General features: G+C 39.0%; 2 protein-coding genes across 2 annotated transcripts in view; one reads left to right on the forward strand and one right to left on the reverse strand.

The window, feature by feature from the left end:
- MTBP (MDM2 binding protein) overlaps positions 1-13,490 on the reverse strand; it is a 35,399-nt gene extending 21,909 nt beyond the window's left edge. Inside the window, exons 1-14 of the mRNA XM_072413236.1 lie at positions 13,222-13,490; positions 11,941-12,012; positions 10,782-10,855; positions 9,823-9,974; positions 8,261-8,319; positions 7,290-7,428; positions 5,823-5,937; positions 5,231-5,359; positions 4,560-4,654; positions 4,003-4,075; positions 2,155-2,272; positions 1,104-1,277; positions 645-749; positions 392-556 (exon numbers count right to left, since the gene is read on the reverse strand). Coding sequence (XP_072269337.1) covers positions 392-556; positions 645-749; positions 1,104-1,277; positions 2,155-2,272; positions 4,003-4,075; positions 4,560-4,654; positions 5,231-5,359; positions 5,823-5,937; positions 7,290-7,428; positions 8,261-8,319; positions 9,823-9,974; positions 10,782-10,855; positions 11,941-12,012; positions 13,222-13,300 — 1,549 coding nt within the window. The 5' untranslated portion in view covers positions 13,301-13,490. The remainder of the gene's footprint in view (positions 1-391; positions 557-644; positions 750-1,103; positions 1,278-2,154; positions 2,273-4,002; positions 4,076-4,559; positions 4,655-5,230; positions 5,360-5,822; positions 5,938-7,289; positions 7,429-8,260; positions 8,320-9,822; positions 9,975-10,781; positions 10,856-11,940; positions 12,013-13,221) is intronic.
- Positions 13,491-13,827: 337 nt separating this feature from the next.
- The window catches only part of MRPL13 (mitochondrial ribosomal protein L13), a 33,588-nt gene continuing 25,625 nt past the window's right edge, over positions 13,828-21,790 (forward strand). Inside the window, exons 1-2 of the mRNA XM_072410686.1 lie at positions 13,828-13,945; positions 15,457-15,580. Of these exons, the coding sequence (XP_072266787.1) occupies positions 13,919-13,945; positions 15,457-15,580 (151 nt within the window). The 5' untranslated portion in view covers positions 13,828-13,918. The remainder of the gene's footprint in view (positions 13,946-15,456; positions 15,581-21,790) is intronic.

The following is a 21,790-nucleotide window of genomic DNA, read 5'->3' on the forward strand; positions in this document are numbered from 1 at the left end:
GGGAATGCCAAAGGCACTGCCCATGTAATATTTCCCAAATATTGTATGAATGAATCCTCCCTTCTTATCCTATTTCATTGTCTTTTAGATTGCATAGGCATGTGTCAAAGCTGATGGCACACACTTGGGGGAAAGCTTGAATTGACAATATAATTAGGAGACTTAACTGGCTGTCAGTTTTTACTAATAAACCTACCTTACAAATGACAGACGCTGTGGTCATCTGTGGAAGTTAACTTTGCTGGGTCAAACTAAACAACCTCTCAGACAACAGATTATTATCTTGGATCTTCAAGGAACAGTTTTTTGGACACACTGAATAGTTCCTTAGAAGTGCACATTCCCAATACGGAACACTTAGAAGTGCACATTGCCAATACGGAACACTTACCAGCAGCTGTAGTCCCAGAGTTGTGCGGTCTTGCATCCTGCTTAATCATGTCATTTGGCAATGAGCAATCATACATATTGAAAACTGCATCTCGAGTCATGTTTAACAAAGCCTTCAAATTGTTAATATTCATATGCGAGACCCGTTGGTCACCATCTATTCGTTCTGGAAAACAAGAGGTTTTTTTGATTATTGAAAAATATGGAAATCATATTCCTGTAACAAAAGTGATTACTTAAAATCCTTTACTTACTGAAAAACTCCTCAACCACTAAGGCCTGTGTATGGGCCAAGGCCTTCTCTCTCCTGAGAATCTGATCACCATCCAAAAGAGGAAGATTGCTCAGTGGGCTGGAATCTAGAAAACAGGAAAATTATTTGGTTAATCTGGAGATAAATTATTCTGCACACAAGTAACTTTAGAGGAAGACTAAGATTAACAAAACGTTCAGTTCCAAGGGCTCAGAGGAGCAACCATAGTACTGCTTGCTGTTTTTAACACAATATATTCAATGTCACTTGAAGTTTCAACTAAGGCCAGAGACCTGCATTACCAGCATTTTTCAGATCATGCCCTTTCATCAGACATAGGGCTGGGAAAGGAGATCAGTTGAAAGCAGACACTCCGTAAGGAGTTTGTTAGCTTAAAACATTTATCCCAATTGGCACAGGATGGTAACAGCGTTTCTGTAAATTAGACCTGCTTACTTACCCCAGTTGTCCGTTTCAGGCTTATCACGTAGCCGTTGATGTAACATTACAAGTGAGGCAGCACCATTGATCTGATTGGAGGAGTGTAGCATAGTCGCCTTGCATGCTCCATTTTTTAACCCTTGGACCAAGAAGTAGTAACTGCAATATTCGCCTTTGAGCTTAATCCCTGGAACTACAGAACACAAGCAAAGGAACTTAGAGCATTGTATTTAATTAAGCCTGTTCTTTTTTTAACAGACCAACACAATTATAGCCCCAAAACAAAAAGAATCATTACCACCTTTCACTAATAAACAAAAAAAGACCCTTGAGAAGGATGACCCTTACCTAATCGTACCCATGAACAGAGGCCATTTTTCAGCTCATTTTTGCTCCTTCTCAAAGGTCACAATCAATAGATACAAAATATTGCATAGAGTACAGCTGCTATTAGTATTAAGTTACACCTGACTCATAGGAGAAAGCGGCCCTTTATTCATCTCAGTATTTTTTTTTTTACTTGGACCTTATAAGTTGCATTGAGCAAATTGAAAATATCAGGCTGCAAAGCAACAAGTATGAATATTTTGTATATTTCTATATCCAATGTATATCTACACACAATTACTTTATCCTTCCTTTTTTGACCAGCTGGATTTTGGTGAAGCCTGTGGTCCTTTGCTAATACAGTGTGGTGTTAGCATGTGTGCACACACACAAGGCTAGGATGGGTTATGTGCATGTTTGTGTGTGGGTTTGGTATTTATTTTGTCTAGTAATGTGTTAGGATTAAAGCCTTACTGGTGTAGGCAAATCACAGGCCAAAAAGGGTTTAGGAATTTTTGTACCACTTGAGCCTAGGATGATCCATAGGACAATTATTCAACTTTAAAGACCAACACAGATATTTTTCAGGCATCATTATTGTTTACAGGAATGCTTTAGGTAAGGTCAGGCCTGGTAAGGTCTTTTGAATTTGTTAAAGATTTAGAAGCATTTTACACTTCATCAAAAGAATGAGTAGGATAAGAAAGCAAAATTAGAAGGAAAACAAAAAAAAGAATGACCACCTTTGATGTCTTTGGGTTTCCTGGCCAAGTATTCCTTCCACTTCTTGGAACTACGCTGTGACTCAGGAGGTAGAGGAAGGCTGCATACATTACATGGCAGCAGAAATACAGCCCCTACCTGGAAGAAACAAAGCATTTGTGCCTGATGTGATTTACTGATTAAAAATGAAATAAATCCCACAGTAACAAAACAAAAAAAGTATTTTAACCTACTAACAGAGAGACTGCACAATAAGTAAAGGCTTGTTACCTTGTAGGTGAAAGATCTTAAATGAATGAGGTCTCAGTCCTAAATAGATATCAGTAGGGATAAATTGATTTTTAGGTATGGGAGGTACTCTTACTTTCAAGTTTACATAGCATGAAAGAGGCATCTCTAATAAATGCAATGCTGATAAATAAGGTATGGCCATAAAAAGGGTTACTAGGTGAAGCATGTGGTACTAAGGGTTACTAGGCAAGTAGTAGTGGATACAAAGGAATACCATAGTGTTGTGACTGGAGGACTCTCTATCCTGTTATATCAAGCTTGCTATATATGGAGGACTCCTGTTTTATCTATGATCATGATTGTTTTTTCCATACTTATGTAGCTTTAAAAGGGCTCATTCACACCAGTGTATTGCAAAAAAATGCGCATTTCATTGTGGTACATACATTGGTGTTTTGGGGTGTTAAGTGTACCTTCTTAATGCATTTTTGCGAGACATTGTGGATTACACAAACGTGTGCTACACTTCAAAATCTGATAAGCCAAACTTTGGGTGCACTTGCCAGCAAATTCAAATGAATATACTGCCCTTCCACAACACATGTGCAACAGTACAGCTCACTAGTGAGCCATCGTTCCTCCTCATGGCAAAACATTACGTTTTCTCTTTGTATTTATGACAAAGTACACCTGGTCTAACAAAGGGATTTTCTCCCTAGTGGGAAAAAAAACATCTAAAAGAGGCAATTAAAAGGTGAAATAATTTAGGTATTAAAAAGTCCGACTAGCTCAAAACCGATTCAATTTCTTAAGAACTGGGAAGTATGGTTTCAGCACAGGAAATGTGTCATCAATGTCTCTCTTTAATTTATGGCAAGTAGTCCTGCTGTATTTGGATTGTTTTATTCAGATGTCGGATATGTTTATATTTAGGCTTAATAATCGCTGGTATATGTTTGTGTTTGTTTTTATGTTTATGTATTTTGTAGATTCTTTCTTTTGATATTTGTTGTATTTCCTATTTCTATTTTCTTTCTTTTTATCTCCTCTTTTCTGCTTGACAGTCACTCGTGTGGTGATCTTCTGTTTTTCATGGAAAAATGGATATGTATCATTGTCTTTTTTTTGATGTTTTATTTGCTACTGTGATTTTGTACTATATATCCTTCAATAAAGAAAAACTCATTAAAAAAAAAAAAGTCCGACTAGAATGCCAATAGTCCTGCTAAGACTGCTCCTAAAATGTGGAATTCCAAAAACTGGGGTTTGTGATAAAAGATTAAGACTAAATTATAGAATGTGCAGTAAACCAACAGTAAAGGAGTCCGGATCAACTTTTTCATTCCATTTTTTATAGACAAAACAGGCAATACCTTTGCCTTACACAGTGTAATAGACAGTGAATGCTGTCTAAACAAAGGAAGAGTGCAGTGAATATCTATCAGGATCAAGAGGTATTTTACTTCAATGAAAGTGGCATAATTTTTAAAGGGAGGAAATATATAAAAATGGGCATGGGTGATGTACTGAATACCCCCCCCCCATTAAACTTTCAAAACAGCCAATCCAGATCAACTTTATAGTGCAAACAAAAAGGATAACATAACAAAGAATATAAGGCCCATCCAGCTGGATACCTTATCATTCAATGAGCATAACTGGTCCAGCATCAGCTTGGATTTTCCTTGCACAGAATTTTTGGTCAAACATCTGAAGGTGGTTAAAGAAGTTACTTGATATTGCTGACCCCTGACGCCAGCCTGAATAGCATCTAAAATAAAAATGTCAAAGTGCAGACATCTCAAACATCAATTTCTTTTTTTATCAAAATTGATTGGGGATGGGTGAGACTGGAGCGCTACTTTTCTTTCCCTTAATACACCCTATCTCTGCCATTAAACTATGAAATGCCAGAGCCTCTACTGCCAACCAAAGTTCTGGCATTTGACAGCTGAAGTCAGCTTGGACAGAGTCGGAGTACTACTTAAGCCTAGCATACAAAAGAGTTCCTTAGTACAAGTGTAATGATCGGCAGGCACGACTTCCCTGCAAATGGGAAATATTATCATAGAAATGTTTTAGGTCAGGTAAATTTCGTTAAATATACTAGTAGGTGGTTACGCTTTTATTTATCACAAAGGTGAGAGGCAGAATATTAGGAAAAAAAAAAAAGACGTTTGACAACCAAGGATACAATTCAAATACATGGCTCGATATGAAATAACGAGGAAGTTCTGACAGCTCCACCATTTGTACAAATTGAAGTGATGAGCCAAAGTAATGGAAGACCTGTGAAAACATAAAGGTAACCACATGAACCTAACAAATAATAAAAACAGATGGCTGAATGAAAGGTTAAATAAACCATTAGGTCTGTCTGTAGGTTGTATAGGTTTAGTTACTGGACACCTTTCTTTAGTTCACTCCAGTCTGACAAAATTCTGCATCCAATAAATAGGTATCAATGTCATTACTTTTTTTTTTTAAATGTAATAAAATACTAAAGAAACATAATATAATAATATAATATAATGTCAACATTTTGCATCACAGTGTTGTTAATATTCTCAAACACAGAGATGCTGGTTTTGTCAGAATAAAACCTACCTACTGTACTATTCTGCACCCCAAGTACATAGAAGTCTACAAAACAGGACAATACACACAATAAGGTGCATGTTGTCCCTTGCAAGGAACATTTGAGCAAGAACATCAATGTATTGTCAATGTGTGTGTCGATGAGATATAAAGATTAGGCTTACACACTTGGGAAATAGAAATGTCACTTTAAAGATTTAAGCTGGGAATTAACACAAATAATTGGTACATTTTATCATCATGACAGTCATAACTTGGTATACATACCTCAGGTAATGAAGAATTTGTACTATTATTGTGATTGTGTACACTGCTGTGTTTCAGGGATTGAGGTTGGGTAATAATATCACAGGTAGCCCTCAGACAAAAGTCTGGAAAATCCACTTCTGAACCAAGCTGAAAATATATAGAGCATTTGCAAGCGGAGTCAATATTATTATTATTAAACAGGATTTATATAGCGCCAACATATTACGCAGCGCTGTACATTAAATATTAAGACAAATCAATGATAAACCATTAAAACATTGTGAAGTAAATAATACTCACGCTAAAGCATCCCACAAGTGTGTACAAGCTATGTATGTCAGACCAAATCAGTGTGCTACAATATGCACAGTTTGATTTTAAATCTGAACTCCAGTCTTACTTTCTATATGCACAATAGTAGTAGATAATCCTCCCCTGTGCTGACAGCAAATTAGTTCAATTTTGCCTGCAAACTGGGACATCCACATGTGCATTAGAAGTTGCATCATATCTTGAACCCACCTTATTTCCTGTCTGATGAACTACAAGGATTGTCCAGGCCCACTCCTCCCCAACTGTGCTGAATTTGATGATAAGAAATACTACTTACCTTACGCTCATAAATTTCAGTGGAGCCTCTCCATAGTTCTTGTGGGTCAAGTGAATCTCGAAGATTTTCAGGGGCAACTATTGAAGCCGAAAGGCAATTAGATATTTTGTACCACCTGCAAAAATAAACCACTCTTATTGTAATTCATACTTTTATCTAAAAAAAAACCTGTGTAAGGAGAAATAGAAACTGCAACTTCAGACCTCTTTTGCTAGAAATGCTGTCTAAATGGCATAATGATTCAAAGACTTTCCTTCTTTAAAGCAATATGTAAATTTGAGGTCCATTCAAAGTTTTATTTCACTTCAAGGGTTGCATGCACATTCCAGGTCCATTATCCCAAAAGTACAAAGCAGTTTGAAGATTGGGCATGACTACAACTCAGTGGTTGCCAACCAGGGGTCCACAAGAAAATTTTGGTGGTCCACAGAAAAATTACCTGGCCGGTGATCTCCCCAGTGGGGTACATCTCCTGACCCTGCTGATCATGTCCCACATAGTCACAGCCCTGTGCTACTGTCCCCCCCAGGATGTTTAGCAAGCAGGTCTGAGCCCGTGATGAGAGTGGGTAGGTTCTGGCATCATGACATAACTCTTGGGAGAAGTTTCTTCCCTTTGAGTGACACACGGCTCCCGCGCATGCACGAGATTTAAAATTATGAATGTAGTGGTCCGTGAAGTCCAAAATTCCGGCGACCACTGCTCTAAGGTACTGTGGCTTTTGTTCTTTTAGTTAAATTTTGCATTCTCTTTCTATTCTATAGGAAAGGCAAATTTGCTTGAAAATTAATCAAATATACATCACAAGCAGCTTAACTGCAGGCCAAATGCATCTTTAAATGAATGATCTCAGAAACATCTCAAACAGTTGTCTTTCACAGTTTTAAAGCTTGCCTACATCCTATAGACCAGCTTTGAAACATCACTTTAGCAAAAACTGTACTGTTAAAGTGTACTTTGCTATAGTTTATGCCATCCCATCTAAGAGCACCTGTTCATAGAAGTGGTTGTAAGCTCACAATTGTTTTCAATCTCCTGTCTCAGCTCTGTAGCAATCCCCGCACAACCAATTTAAATATTGACTGTGCTTTCAGTAATAGGATTTGAAATGCATGTTTGCAGAATGTTGGCCTAGACTCATTAACAGTCTGTGGAGATTTAGATTTACATCCTGTCCTAGTGACACAACAGGAAGTAAAATGGCATCTTTTGAAAGAGGAGACACACCCATTTAGATGTCACCAGAAGAGGTTTTCCACTGGAAGAATTCTCTTCCCCTTGGACATCTTAAAAAAGTATGTATACCCATCAATTTCTGTACAGGAGAATGGTGTGGCTCAAACTGTTGCCACATGCAGGCAATTCAAATATGTGAAAACTGTTGTAAAACATTTGTACATAGCAAACATGCACAAACCTACTCAAACCTAATGCCTTTTTATAACAAACTCCTGGTTACAGTCTTACCCTTTATTTTCTCTGGACAAAATAGTTATTTTGGCTGCGTGCCATTCTCTCAGGTGTTTGATTGCCCCCACTGCCAATAAACAGTCCTTCAGCTTTGGAACATCTGGACAGATCAACAGGATGTCCACCAAGGCTTTTCCTGTAAACCAGAATGTACAACATTAGCTAAATAGGATCAACTATTTAACCAATATATATATAAAAAAAGCTAAAATCATTACAGAGAAACCTTTTTATCTTAATAATAAAAAAAAACAAAAAAACAAAACAAAAGCTACCCACAAACGTTTTGGTGACTGTGATTATAGGATAGCAGAAGCTACCAGGCATCAGATACTCTCAGTGTGTCCAATTCTGAAGACTCTTAAGGTGCTGTAGCTCTTTAATTAGAATTTATTTTTGTAAACTAAATTTTTAACTTTAGTCTGCCAAAAGTTTTAAAAGGTCTTTTAGTAAACAATGTGCAACGTTAACAGGTTGTATTAAATTGTATATTGCAGATACAAGTATATACATACACATAATATGATAAGATGTACAGCTTTTTTCCTCAAAAGTGGAGTGTAGATGAAAAGCTTTGCTCATATGTACAAGATCCTGCAATATGCCAGTTCCTGCACCAGGTACAGTTGAAGGTGTGCAATCCTACAAATATAATTTTAAAGAAGCTAGCATTAAAGTATTCAGGTTCTCTCCCCGGCGCCTTTTATCTGGGACAACCTGGCACTTTTCAGTAACCACCTGGCTGTTTTTAGGCAGTTACTGAAGAGTTGGGTCACAATACAAGGGTTGCCACCCGTCTACAATTTCTTCCCAGCCAACTTGAAAAAAATCTGGGTTGAACATTGCATTCTGATATAGATTTTTTCTTGAATATATTTCTATAAAGGAAAATGATAATAATGATAAATCTTATTATGAAAAAATAACAGCTCCCAATCCATATGTCTACTTCAAAAATAAAATATTACCTGGTGCTGGAAGCTTGTCAGCCAGCTGGTGGAGTAAATCTGCACATTCTTCATACAAGCTAACAGAAAAAAAAAAAGATAAAGAATGTACTGAATAGCATAGAACAGCAAGATGTTTATAGAAAATGCAACTCCAGCACTGAATGATCAACTAGGAGAAGGATTTGCCACATACCGAAAGCTGTGTCACTTATCAATCTAATCATTGCAGTGGCATTTTCTTTCCTTTTAAGTATTCCTCTAACTCCCTTTGCTCAGTTCTTTTTATTGAAAAGCTTCTAAAGAGAATACAAGAGTAGGAGAAAGTGTTTTTACAGTATAGTGCCCCTTTCACTTTGGGAAGGGTCTTCTCCTCCTCCTGTATTTTATTGCTTGTATCTGTCTGTCATTTGCAACCCCCTATTTAATGAACATCGATAAGTAACATGTAGGTGCTATATAAATACAGTTTAATATTGATACATATTATTATTGTTAGGACCATAATACATCTCATTCAGCTTTTAGACACATAATGCTACAAAGTATTTCAACAGGTAAACATACTCTACTATATTCTGGGATTCCAATTACTTGCAGGGTTGCACCATTTGTTGAACAGAGATAAACACCCAGGGAACCAGTTTACATGCAGTTTGTATAAGAACAAGTTAGTTATGTCCATACATTCTGTTTACTTATATCTCCTATGTAAATCACACCTTTTTTATATAAAGCAGGACTACAAGCCTAGGCCAACAAAAGTTTCTGTAATATTGTAAAAAACTCCAAACAACCTAATTTCTTCCATATAAGTTCTACTAAAACGTTTCAGCTTGGTTTGAGTGGTAACATTTTCTGCATTGCGCACATTTGTAAAAATTATAATAGGTATCAGTCAAAAGCAAATTATAATAGGTATCAGTCAAAAGCAAATGCAAAAAGAATCACAAATGTTAATATGCTTTCAAGAAAAACTGTATGATTTTGATATACCTGACACTCAGTAATACATTTACCATACTTCTGATCACCAGCTGTTCCTTAAAAATAAAAGCTACATTTTTACAATTTTAGGTAGTAACATATGAAGTGCATCTCACACAATTTGCATGTATGTTCTGCACTGCCATATATTTAGAATGCATTGTTATTGACAGAAATGCAAGAATACAAAGCAGAAAGAAAGAAACTAAGTTGAAAAGGCAATCCCTAGAAAACACAATGGGCCTGATTTATTAAAGCGCTCCAAGGCTGGAGAGAATACACTTTCATTAGTGAAGCTAGGCAATCCAGCAAACCTGGAATGGATTCCTTCAAACTAATTTGCTATTTGCCAGCAAATGTTTTAAATCCTGAACCAGATCCATCCCAGGTTTTTTGGATCACCCAGCTTCACTGATGAAAGTGTATCCTCTCCAGCCTTGGAGAGCTTTATTAAACCTGGCCCAATGAATGGAATGTGAAGGCTAAGGAGAATTCTATTTTACACAATATAATTGCAGCCTCTGCACTTATTATTATGCTTTGTAAACTTGTTTGAAATGCAAAATATAACCATGAAACCCAAACACAAAACATACCCGATCTGAGACACAGAATCTCTGCTGTCTTCATCCTCCTCTTCTGAGTTCTGCAGAGCGCATATACATTCATCCAATGCACATGGAGGAGGTTCTGAGCCATCATCAGGTGATGTCCCCAGACTCAGATCTTCCCAATCAGAACTGGAGAACTTTGGAAAGAAATTTATACAACATAAGGGTAACAAATATCACTGGTCCTGGCAATAATAAAGAAATAAACACAAAAACACTGCACGTCACATTCTAAACAAAATTTATATCAAATATAAGACTTTACTACTGACAAACTACAAGTATGGCAGTCCTGAGTGAATTCCTGCAGTCTTATGTTCATGTTGGTTGCAGCCTATTGACCAGGCATAGGCAGGGGACGGGTATTCTTAGATCAACAATCATTGGCCAAGCTTTTGAGTCCATGTCTCATAACATATCATGCAGACCAAAAATAAATTTGCCTTGAATGGGTTTGCACAAAGAGTATATACTGTAATCCCCCAGAATTATCGCACATTTGACAGGCCGTAGTGAACAATTGTAACTTCTGTATGTACCGAGGCACATGAGCCTAGGATGGCCGTTATCCAAAGAGAAAATGACAGGCCTAAGTACAGGAGTGCCTAGACACCCTCACATACAAAACTGCGCCACCATTTCTTAGGTGGACAAATTGAACATTGAATGACTATTAACAAAGTTAGCAGTGCTATATAGCCTCTATATAACCTTTAATCTGAATTTAGGTTCAAGTTGCCAAATACCAACTGTTGTTTAGCTAATAGTAGTGGGGCTTGTGTAAAGCTAACAGGTGTACTTGGCAATCAGGAGTAGAGATGGTGGGTGTCGCCATTGTACCAACAAATACTTGTAGTCCAATGAACAGGTAGTCAGTATCATTCATCTATAAGTAGGATATCTAAAAATGTGATACATATTTGATATAAAGTTGCTTTCCCTACCTGAAAGGATGCATAGGCCACCTGGAGAGCAAAGAACCATTTCTTTACTCCTGGATCCCCTGAAAGCGAACAAGCTGCATGCAAAAATAAAACAGTGACAGAGTTGGTGATGTAGTGTTACAAACTGCAGGTTGTATGCAAAAAAAAGCCAGAATCCACAATCAGATAGGTAGGCTTTATATTATAGGAGTAACAGAAACACAATACCTCACCCCTAACCAATGTGTACTATGCTAATTGTCCTGCATACAATAAATCTTATGACCAGGATAATCATGGAAAGTTGTTTATAGTATGAATATAGAAACCTTATAGTATTCCAGCCAACCCTTAGTTCTGAACAATGCAATTTGATGAAAAGAAAACAGAGGGGTTTTTCTTGGCTGATTGTATTTCATGTACAATTAATATAAAACAAAACATATACAGAATAATAGTTTTTGAGGCTCAACTAAACACGTCTTTTTGCATTAGAAGCATTTTTTCCACCCTTCAAACTAGACAAAAACTTCTACTTATAGGAAAGGAAGAAAAGGTGAATCTTGATGAGTCAATTTGACAAATCGGATCTTATTGATATACCCTACTTAACTTTACTTAAAGTCTCTTATTTCCCGACGTGTTTCACCATGTTGGTTTCCTCAGGGGAGCTTAAAACTAACATAAATCAGGACTGGTGAGATGTTATGCCAATCAGAGATTGGGGTAGAGTAATCTGGATTTAAGTTTTTTATCCTCTAATTTCCAATAGAAAGTGCATATTTCTATTCAGTCACAGGTTACTATGGGAAATAGTTTTCTTATTAATATTGATCCAATGCTCTCTTATAATATTGAAGTACTAAGGGGTTATTATAGCATCCATCCATAATGGTTGTTAGAAACTCCTGAAGGTTTTCAATATAATGTTGTTGTTCTAACATTTAGAGTAGGATTAGTTCGAACAGTATCAAAGTGTGGAGAGCAGTAAGTAGAAAAACTCCAGGGTTACCTCCTGCATATAGGGAGAGTGGTGTAAGGATTAGGGTCCGTTGCAGTAGTGTGCTTCATGGAGGCCTCTCTAAAGCATGCTACTGCAACGGAGGCTGATACAGTTTGCTGCGGAGACACATTAAGAATCTTAAATATCATCAGAGAAGTTTTGAAGTTGGGTATTTACCTGGGAATGTGTCTGTGTGTTTGATGCTGTAGTCTTTCAGCTGAGTATAAACATCTTGCACCTCTGCCAATCCTGCATAGAAGGAAAGAGGATGAAAAATTAAGTATTAAAGCAGTATTCAGGAATATGTAACCTTGTCATCAGGGTGATCCAAATCAGAAGCAATTTATTTTTGCTGACTAGGAAATATGAAGAATAAGAATTGACTTCAATGGTTGCATAACGAAAGGTATAAGAGACAGCAGGTATTTCCTTCAGGAAAGATCACTGAAGGCCAGTCTCTTTTAAAATAAATTAGCAATTTCGTTACCAAAAAATATTATAGAAAAGGAAAGTTAACAGTCTGAGGTCTATTTTGTTTGTTTCTTTTTAGCAAGAGAGATAGAAAAACATTCCATACGTAAAAAAGAAATGCCAGAGCACTGCTGGTTAGCTAAGGAAAAATAGTTTTCTTTGGTTAGTTTAGAACCTCTAACTGAGCTGTCAGATGACATATGGAAAATAATGGACTGAATTCATAATAGCTTGGCATCTCAGCATGAAGTTAAAGCAGCGTTTCCCCAACCAGGGATCTTCCAGAGATTTCTAAGGGCTCCATGAGCAATCTGTGCCTCTCAGGTCAGTTTATGTGACACTGTTTGATAACAATAAAAAAACTTTGTTTTAGTTTATTTTATATGTAAAGGGAAGGTCAGACGTATCTACATGCTGGGAGCCCAATGTTATATCACAGTGCAGTGCATGCGTCTTCTTGGCTTGATACAGGGTTTTATCATTATTAAACAGTATTTATATAGCGCCAACATATTACGCAGCGCTGTACAATACATAGGGGTTGCAAATGACAGACAGTGACACTGGAGGAGGAGAGCACCCTGCCCTGGAGAGCTTACAATCTAGGAGGTGGGGGAAGTAACACACAATAGGTAGAGGGACATTATCATCCAGTATTTGTATAGCGCCAACATTACACAGCGCTGTACAAAGTCCATAGTCATTTGACTAGCTGTCCCTCAGAGGGACTCACAATCTAATGTCCCTATCATAGTCATATGTTATTATCACAGTCTAGGGACAATTTGGGGGAGCCAAGTAACCTAACTGCATGTTTTTGGAATGTGGGAGGTAACCCATACACGGGACTTCCTGTTATAGTGACAACTACATCCCCTATTTCCTACACAGGTGTCACAGTGACAGGAAGTGAAGGGAGTAGCTAACATTTACACTTAGCAATGGCATTGGGTTCACATTAAAACAGCGGTCTCTAGGCTGCAGTACCTGCGGGAAGGGCCTGCTGCTGGTCCCGGGCTCCCTCTGTCCTCCTCTGCCAGCTGATAACCAGTACATAGCGCTCCATATACCCGCGTCAAGGACCCGCCCCGGCACACAACCAGAACCGGATTTCCCCGCTTTATGTCATCCACATATAGACTAGAAACCGGGAAAATCAAATCGCCGCGCATCTGACGTATTTCCGCCTAGCTGTCAGCTGGTAGGACCTTTCCCATGGAAACATGTCACCGGAGGGAAAGTTCCGCTAAGACACTTAACGCTGCTCTTACACACCAGTGGGGGTATCTTAGAAACTTTCCAATCAGAAAAGACTTTGTGGTTCCCTGAAAAAAACTTATTATCATTGTCCTAATAATGTGTCTTCTTTTTGTGCCTATTAATAAACAATAAACGCCATTTTGCTGAAGATCAAATTCTGGTTAAAGGTAAGGGAAATAGACGCAGAAAAAATGTCTCCTCTATTAGCTAAATTTTTACTCCAAAATGAAAATAAGAATGACACAACGTCCTAGGTTGTCTATGTATTAATGAATATTGGTGGCCATTTTGTCGTAGATTAATTTGCATTGAAGTCAAGCGCGCAGACTCACCCAAAATGTCTCCCTAGCTGGAGACAAATAAGGCTAGTACTTAGGTGATTATAGTGCGCAGGCCGTCACTGTGTCATGGTGACCTCCATGTGATGGCGAGTTACAGCAGAGCTGCCCAGGTAATGATGTCTGTCAGTGATAGGAACTTTGTAATGTCATTGTGAGGTGGCTACATAATGCTGGCATTGTATAATGGAGACTTGCTGCATTGTATAATGGAGACAGGCTGCAATTTTATTCAGCATTAGATGATCCAGGACCATGTAACAAGGTTGTATGTGTATACATATTCATGGCAGGGTGTTGTTAGGTGACATTAAAGCTTCATTATTTGTAGGGAATGGTTACAAGTTGTCACTTTTTGCTTTCTGTGAAGATTACCCTTGATAATATTTGGCGCTTGGCATTTTTTATATAGAGATGCCAGCTTTTAACCCTAACAACTAAGCTGTCCGTTCATCAACCTGCTTCTGTCTTCTCCCCTTCCCTCCAATGGCGGCCCTATGTGAGCAGATTAGAACAGGGAGAGGGCCCACTTGTTAAGAACAGACCTTTCCAGTACGGCCACTTGTTGGGGAGTGGGGGCAGAATGCCCTTGGTCCTGACCCCCATTATCATGTGACATCACATGATCAGACGAGGGAGAGAAGGAGAACTGCCCCACAATGCCTTATAGCCCCCTCACCTCCCTTACATGCCTTTAGATTTCCACCCTTCTCCGGAATCATCCAGGAGCCCTTAATTTATGCCCCCCCCCCCAGTCTTCCACCTCACACCCACCTTCAGAGCCCCTTAGCTTATTTTACCTTCCCCTAAAATCATCCAGGACCCCATAATACAATGCAGCCTATATCAGCGGTCAGTCGGATGAGAATCGGTATTGGCGGAGCGGGGTGACTTGTAATGCTGGAAACAATACTGAAGCGTACGGCTCGGCAATGGTCTCCTCATACAACTTAACACTACACTGACGTCACGCTGCGCCTGCCTTGTTTTTCCGTCTCTAGTACAGTTTGTGAATTCAGTGCAATATAAATGCGAAAATTGTCATTCAGAATATAAGAATTTATTAGAATATTATTTTTGTTTTATTATTACTAAAACATAAAACGTGCTAATAATGTCCACATTTTTCTGAGTACCACCAAAATTTTTTTGAGCAGCACTGGTTGGCGACTGTTGCCCTATAAAGTCCTCCACCTCCCCTGTTTACTTACACAGCTGCCACTGATGACACCAATACAGTGAATTTTTTTCCTTCTTATGACACCGCTATTGAAAGGCTAATTTACCTTTCTAAAAGGGTTTAGTTCATTGTTACTCTGTGAGGGATAACTCACTTAACTTAGTGAATGTGATAAAAATTCACTTTGCAAAGAACACCCAATCACAAACACTACACAGAAATCTGTTTTTTCCTTGCACATGATTGGATGGTCGTGGTCAGCTTAGCTTCATCTCATACTAAGTTAAGAGGCCCCAGCAATTAAATCAACTCTTTTTAGGAAATCATCCCTATTGACTTTTAGTGTTTTTATTATTGCTCATTAGAATGTATTATATTACTGATTGGTTTCATTTATTGCCTGGAGTTGCATTGTAATCATTTTTGTTTTTTCCTTCTGTCAAGCAATGGGCCACATTCTCTCGCATGTGGTATATTATTGATGCCAGGTTTCAGCCGCCTGGGAAGATCGCATCTCTGTGCTCCATTCACCTGCAGGGGTTACACAAGCCGATGTACCACGCTCTGAGTAAGTGAACCAGACTGTGAGGTGTCTGTGGAAGCAGACACATCCTGACCTGGATAACAGCCCATTCACTTGATTTAGGACACTTGGCAGGGCATTTGTATGTTCTGTGTGGTTTCCCATGTATGGCACCCCTTCATCATACCAATTGCTATGTGTGGGAAAGCCTATAAGATGCCTCCAAAATGTATAAGCGACACATATGTATAGATGTAAAGTCAAACTAATAGTCTCAAAAAAGTACAAGTCACTGATGCCCACAGTAGCTGCCATTTTCTAGGAGCAGGTTGGAAAATGGTAGCTGGATTTGGTTGTTATGGGGTAGATTAGGTTTATTTGATTTACACAAGGCAACATTGCCAAGCCTGGGCCAAGGATTAGAGCGGTGACACAGCAGGGGCTATAGCTTATCAGTAGCAACTTGCCATCAGCAGGATCGCTAAAGAGACCTGTCACTGCTCCTATGGTGCTGCTCACTTTATTATTATTCTTATTAATATTATTATTAATAATAATAATAATAATAATAAACAAATATATTAGGCAGCGCTGTGCATTAAATAGGGGTTGCAAATGACAGACAGATGCAGAAAGTGACACAGAAAGAGGAGAGGACTGTGCTGCGAAGAACTGACAGCTAAGTAGCACCTTCCTGGTCTGGCCAGTAAAGTAGCAATGCCCTAGGAACAGGTGAGTGCTTCCTTAGCAGTCATCCATGTCTTGATTTGTACAGCATTGCAGGAGTAATGTCATAGGTCAGAGTTCTGCAGATATTATGCATTTCTGGGTGAGGAGATCACATATCTGCTCCTCCTAGTGCTCAATATGACTTGTATATAAGTTTGCAGGTTCTCTTTGTGTTTACGTGGGTTTCCTTCACCTATTCAGGTTTCCTCCCACATTCCAAAACACGCAGTTAGGTTAATTGGCTTCCCCCAAAATTGACCTTAGACTGTAATAAAGACATATGCAAAAAGACACACTGCTTTCTCTAGGATTTTTGTGTTCTGTGCACCAAGGATCAATTTAATTATTTAAACAGTTAAATTGAACTTGAGGATTAGTTAGGGTGATTTTTACTAATTCCACCACCACATTACTTTTTTAAAACAAGACTCCACTTGTTCCACTTCACAATCACGCAGGGTTTTATTGCAGAAAGGAACAAGAGATATCCCTTCTGCAATAATGCCTCCTAACTGGCTGAACGCCCTAGGTTGCCAGAAATGAATGTACTTCCACACACCGTGGTGCAGGTGTTACATAATTCCAGCCCAGCAAATCAAGATGTCCGAAGATCCCACGGAGGAAGTGAGGAAGGAAGTAGAAGGTGGCGCTGGTGAAGGGACAAGTGAATATCGCAGGTTTAATTCTGCTTTATTTTGATTTCATAGCTTTAAGTCCCCTCACTTTTTATAGTACTATGGCAATTGTTGGAGCACTATAACTCTATTGTAATAACTCTGCAGTCTTGTGTCCTATAATATCCACATATTCATGTCTCATTGAGTGTAGGAGCCTTGCTGAGATTTTTTTACCCTAGAAGACAATGTTTTGTTACATTTACAAAAAATCCTACACAATAGTCCAAACAATTAACACACATGGAGAAAAATACAATACCAGAAGGCTTTGTATTGAGTATAATCCTAAGAGAATAAACGTGGGCAAGTAAGACTTAGTAGTGGGCCTGATTTAATAAAGCTTTCAAAGACTGGACAAGATGGTCTATCATGGGTAATCCAGCAAACCTGGAAATTATCTGGTCCAATATTGAAAACATTTGCAAACATATAATTATAAATAAATAATTATTATTAGCACCAACATTTTACACAGCTCTGTACAATACCTAGGGGTTGCAAATGACAGACACAGACAGTGACACAGGAGGAGGAGAGGACCCTGCCCTGAAGAGCTTACAATCTAGGAGGTTGGGGAAGTATCACACAATAGGAAGGGAGATATGTAGTGGTGGGAAGTAGTGATGGTTTAGGAGACAGAAGAAGACGGGTTGGTAAGTTTGAAAAGATGGGCTTTGCTCTTTTAAATGAACAGAAAGTAGGAGAATAGAAGCTGAATAGAAAGACCATTCCAGAGAGTTGGGGCAGCTCTAGAAAAGTCTTGGAGCCATGCATGTTATGAGGTTATGAGTGAGGAAGTCATTCGTAGGTCATTGGAGGAATGAAGAAGAAATAGCAAATTACTTTTTTCAGAAATTTATACAGGTTTACTGGTTCACCCATGAAGGTCTATCTTCTCCAGTCTTGGAGAGATTAAATAAATCAGGCTCAAAATATCTAACATAACTGTGCAAAGATCTTGATTTACTTTTTATGTTGCACCACTTTTTTACCAGCAGGTGGCACTGCTGTCTTAAAAAACAAGGAGCCTTTCCTCAAGTAGGGAAATCAAGCACATCTGCTGCAGGGGCAAGAGGTGAATTACATGGTCCACATGCAAAAGCAGACATAAACTCTAATTGAAAATTTTTTTATCCTAAACAATTGACATTTTTTTTTTTTAAATATCTTCTTTTACATTTCAATACTGCAGCCTTTTTGCACCCAATCTATATGCACCTGCACTTTAACAACGGCTTCATGCTACTTTTTAGGGTAGCTTTCCTGATGGCAACAACATTGGAAGATGCCTGGGCAGGGAGTGCTGGTACAGCCGCATGTAGACTCTTATTAGAAGAATGTATGACATAGAGAACAATACAAAAGAACAGTTGGTAGATGGAGTCAAAGTGGTCTCACTTGCAAATAGAAAGCATCTGCACCATGACAGATATGGAAATTCCCAAAGTTTTCATCTAGGAAAAGTTCTTAGCATTAAAGTGGAACTAAAGTCCCACTTTAAACTTAAGCAATTCAGGCAAGTGGTTTTTGCAGAAAGCGTCAGGTGATGTCCCTACTGCAAAAACTGTTCTTCCCTGCCTGATTGCTGCTGAATTTTGCTGAGCTGCGCAAATCAAGGTTCCCGAAGAGTGTCTAGGGCAGTGGTCCTCAACCTTTCTGACAGCAGGGCCTGGTAACATAAAATGAAATTTTGCTGTGGCCCGATATATGTACAGGTTGCTCTATTCTGCCGTTCTCAGCAGCTCGGCCTTCCGTCAGCACACTAGCTGAGAATATAGCAGAGCAGTGTTAGAGAACTGGTGTGCTGTCAGGTAGCAGAGCTGCTGGGAATGGCAGAGAAGTGTAAGCCTTACATACATTGCTCTGCCATTTTCAACAGCTTCTGAGCTTCTGAGTATGAGGGGAGCCACCCGTGCTGCCGCTGGTTGCACCCCTGCTGTCACCCTGTCACTAGCTTTAGAGCTTTGTAAAGCTTGGTACACACTTCCAATAATTATCGTTGTAGACGAATGACCAATCGGCCGAAAATCATTCACAAAAAGATGACGAACAAAGATTGTCATTGAAAATGAATGACCGTCATGTCCGATCTGATTGACTGACGATCGTTCGCTATGTATCGTGTGTACGGTTGTTCAGTGATCGTGCATGTTTCTGAAATACTACATGTCACAGAAGCACACTGCTGGTGCTTCTGTCTTCTGTCATTTGCAGCCCCCAACTCATCAGTCCACCGCCCGGAGGTTGGGGGCCACTATTCTACCGGAAGAGGGGAGATGCTGCCCCTTGCGACTAAATGGGGATGTCTGGAGGTTATCTCAGCCTTAAAATACAATGAATTTTGGAATTATACTTACATAGAGTATATTATATTCTAGTCTGGCCCTAATGATTTTGACTTGCATGGATGATAACTGAAGAGCATATCAGGTACTGACCACAGCAGGTATATTAAAGTATGTCTACTTGATTGGGGATTCTCAGACATTTTCTTCCAATAACATCGGAACGATGTACATGAGACCCCACACCTGTGCAGAAAAAGATATGTGACTGCTCTTCATAAGATGAAGATTCATCTTATTTCCTATCCTGTTGTCACACACTGAAGGACTGTGACTGATTTTCGAAAGAGAATGTATACTTGGCAAAATGAAAGTTCATGTGCCTTGGTAAATAGGGTGATTCTTTGTGTACTTCATGAATCTAATCCCAAGAGAGCAAAAATCTGTTCCCCTCTCCCCCCATAGCAGGCAGAAATTTCCCTTTCCCACAGACACCCCAGGTTGCAGCTCGTTGCATCCTCAGAAAAAGCCATCTTTGTCGCTGGCTCCGTGTAGATAGAGACTTCCATGTAGACAGGTAATCATTTTTAGCCATTGGATGGCCACTGATGATGTAACCCATGCGCATGGTCCGCGGCGACTGGCTCTATGTGCGATGGTGCCAAACTCTACACTACATGACATGTGATCTGCTGTGTAGTGTGATACCTCCACCAGGGGGCAGGGATTCATTTTTTTTGACAAGACATTGCATGTCTCTCGTCAATTAGCTCCACCTCCTGGTGACTTTGCTTTCTGCGTTTAGGTCCTCTTTAGGGTAAAAATGAAATCGGTGTACTTCATTTGGAAGTAAAACAAATCTTAAAAAAAAAATGATCTATTGAAATCAATTTTAGATAGAATTTGAACCTTTATCATTTTTTTATTTTTCTGTGTCCTGGCTGGAAAGATTCATTCTGTGCTTTACAACATCTTTATGTGATGTGACGGTTATTTTGTCCTTCTCTGTAGTAACATAATAAACCCTGTGATCATAGACACTGTGAGTGAGAACTCTTCCATATATATCCTTGATCATATCATAATCATTCGTTTCTCTGGAATCCCTACTATAAAGCTCTGACAACTATGAAGAAGTCTTCCTTATGTGGCATTTGGGTGCATTCTGCGGCAGTCTTCCGGCACCAAGTGACTTGTCCTATACTAAGTCACATCCCGATTCCAGGAGCAGCACCGTATGCCTGTTCCGATTTTTCATTAAAGTCTCTGCAGGTAACATAGTTACTAATCAGCTTTTGCTGTGGAATGTTGGAGAACTTTAAACTTTTTTAAACAGAGGATTTTACAGTTACGTCTGAAACATGTAAGAACATAGAGGAGATGTTATTAATGCCTCTGCGAGCCAGGAGCCTCCACCTGGCCTGCTGGATAATGGAAGAAGCGGTGCCTGTTCCCTGACAACCTCATCATCATTCCTGGATAGACGCCACATGCCCTGCAGACACATAGCTGCATTACAAATCCGTCTTAGGAGGCAGCAAAATCTTTTCCATGGATAACTTCAAATCTAAAGGCAGGCAGACAGAAGTACCAAAATATTAGAACCTACCAGGCCTTGTACAATGGGAGCTGCAGCTTGCACCATGTTAAATATTAGAAGGGCATCATATTGTACAAAAATGAAAAGGTAAGAGCTAGATTCCAATTTAATATTTTTAGTTTATGCCAGGCCAGTTTAATTAGATAATATACAGTGCAGAAAAAAGAAAAAGCATACAGGGGCTTTTTGGCATACCATTCAAAACCTTTTTACTACCGGTACAAATAGGAAGAGTAACAAATGGTAGAAAGAACGATAGTTATATTCATATAAATAATGATAGTTGTCACCCGAGTATTGTTAAATAGTTCAAACTTTTTCAGTGGTCACGCATGATAATGTCGTCTCTGTGCCCGACACGTTTCGCGAGGTGGATTCTTCAGGGGACTTTTAATTTAAGGGGTGATCATTTGGTCCTTGTAAATCAGGCAAGTTAGTTAAAGAGAGGAGAGAAGATGTTTTTGTAACAGAGTACCATGGGGTATAGCAAGGAGGGAATGTTCAGTATGAAATTGGATTAGTAGCTTCCAGTGGGTGGAAGAAAAGAATTACTCAGGATCTCTGGGGTCCACTGAGGTTGGAATAGACTGGGGGTAAGTTATAAATTATTTGTGTAGCTTTCTTTCCAAGTGAATTCTTTCACTTCCTGTATGCACACTAGGATAGGGAGCAGGAAACCCACACAGGAATCTGAGGGTTTAAAGGAAGCCTGTCATAGGACTGAAAGCTTCCATTGCTCTCCTGCTTTAGTAGCCAGATGGTCAGCAATCTTCGCTATAAAGGAAGGTGTAATAATAATATTAATTATTAAAATTATTACAAGTCATGTCACTAACTGTCCCTAAAAGGGGCTCACAGTCCAATGTCCCTACCATAGTCATATGTCTTATTACAGTCCAAGGTCAATTGTGGGGGAAAGCCAATTACCCTAACTGCATGTTTTTGAAATGTGGGAGGAAACCCA

Source organism: Pyxicephalus adspersus, chromosome 5 (genome assembly GCF_032062135.1).
Source record: "Pyxicephalus adspersus chromosome 5, UCB_Pads_2.0, whole genome shotgun sequence".
NCBI lineage: Eukaryota > Metazoa > Chordata > Amphibia > Anura > Pyxicephalidae > Pyxicephalus > Pyxicephalus adspersus.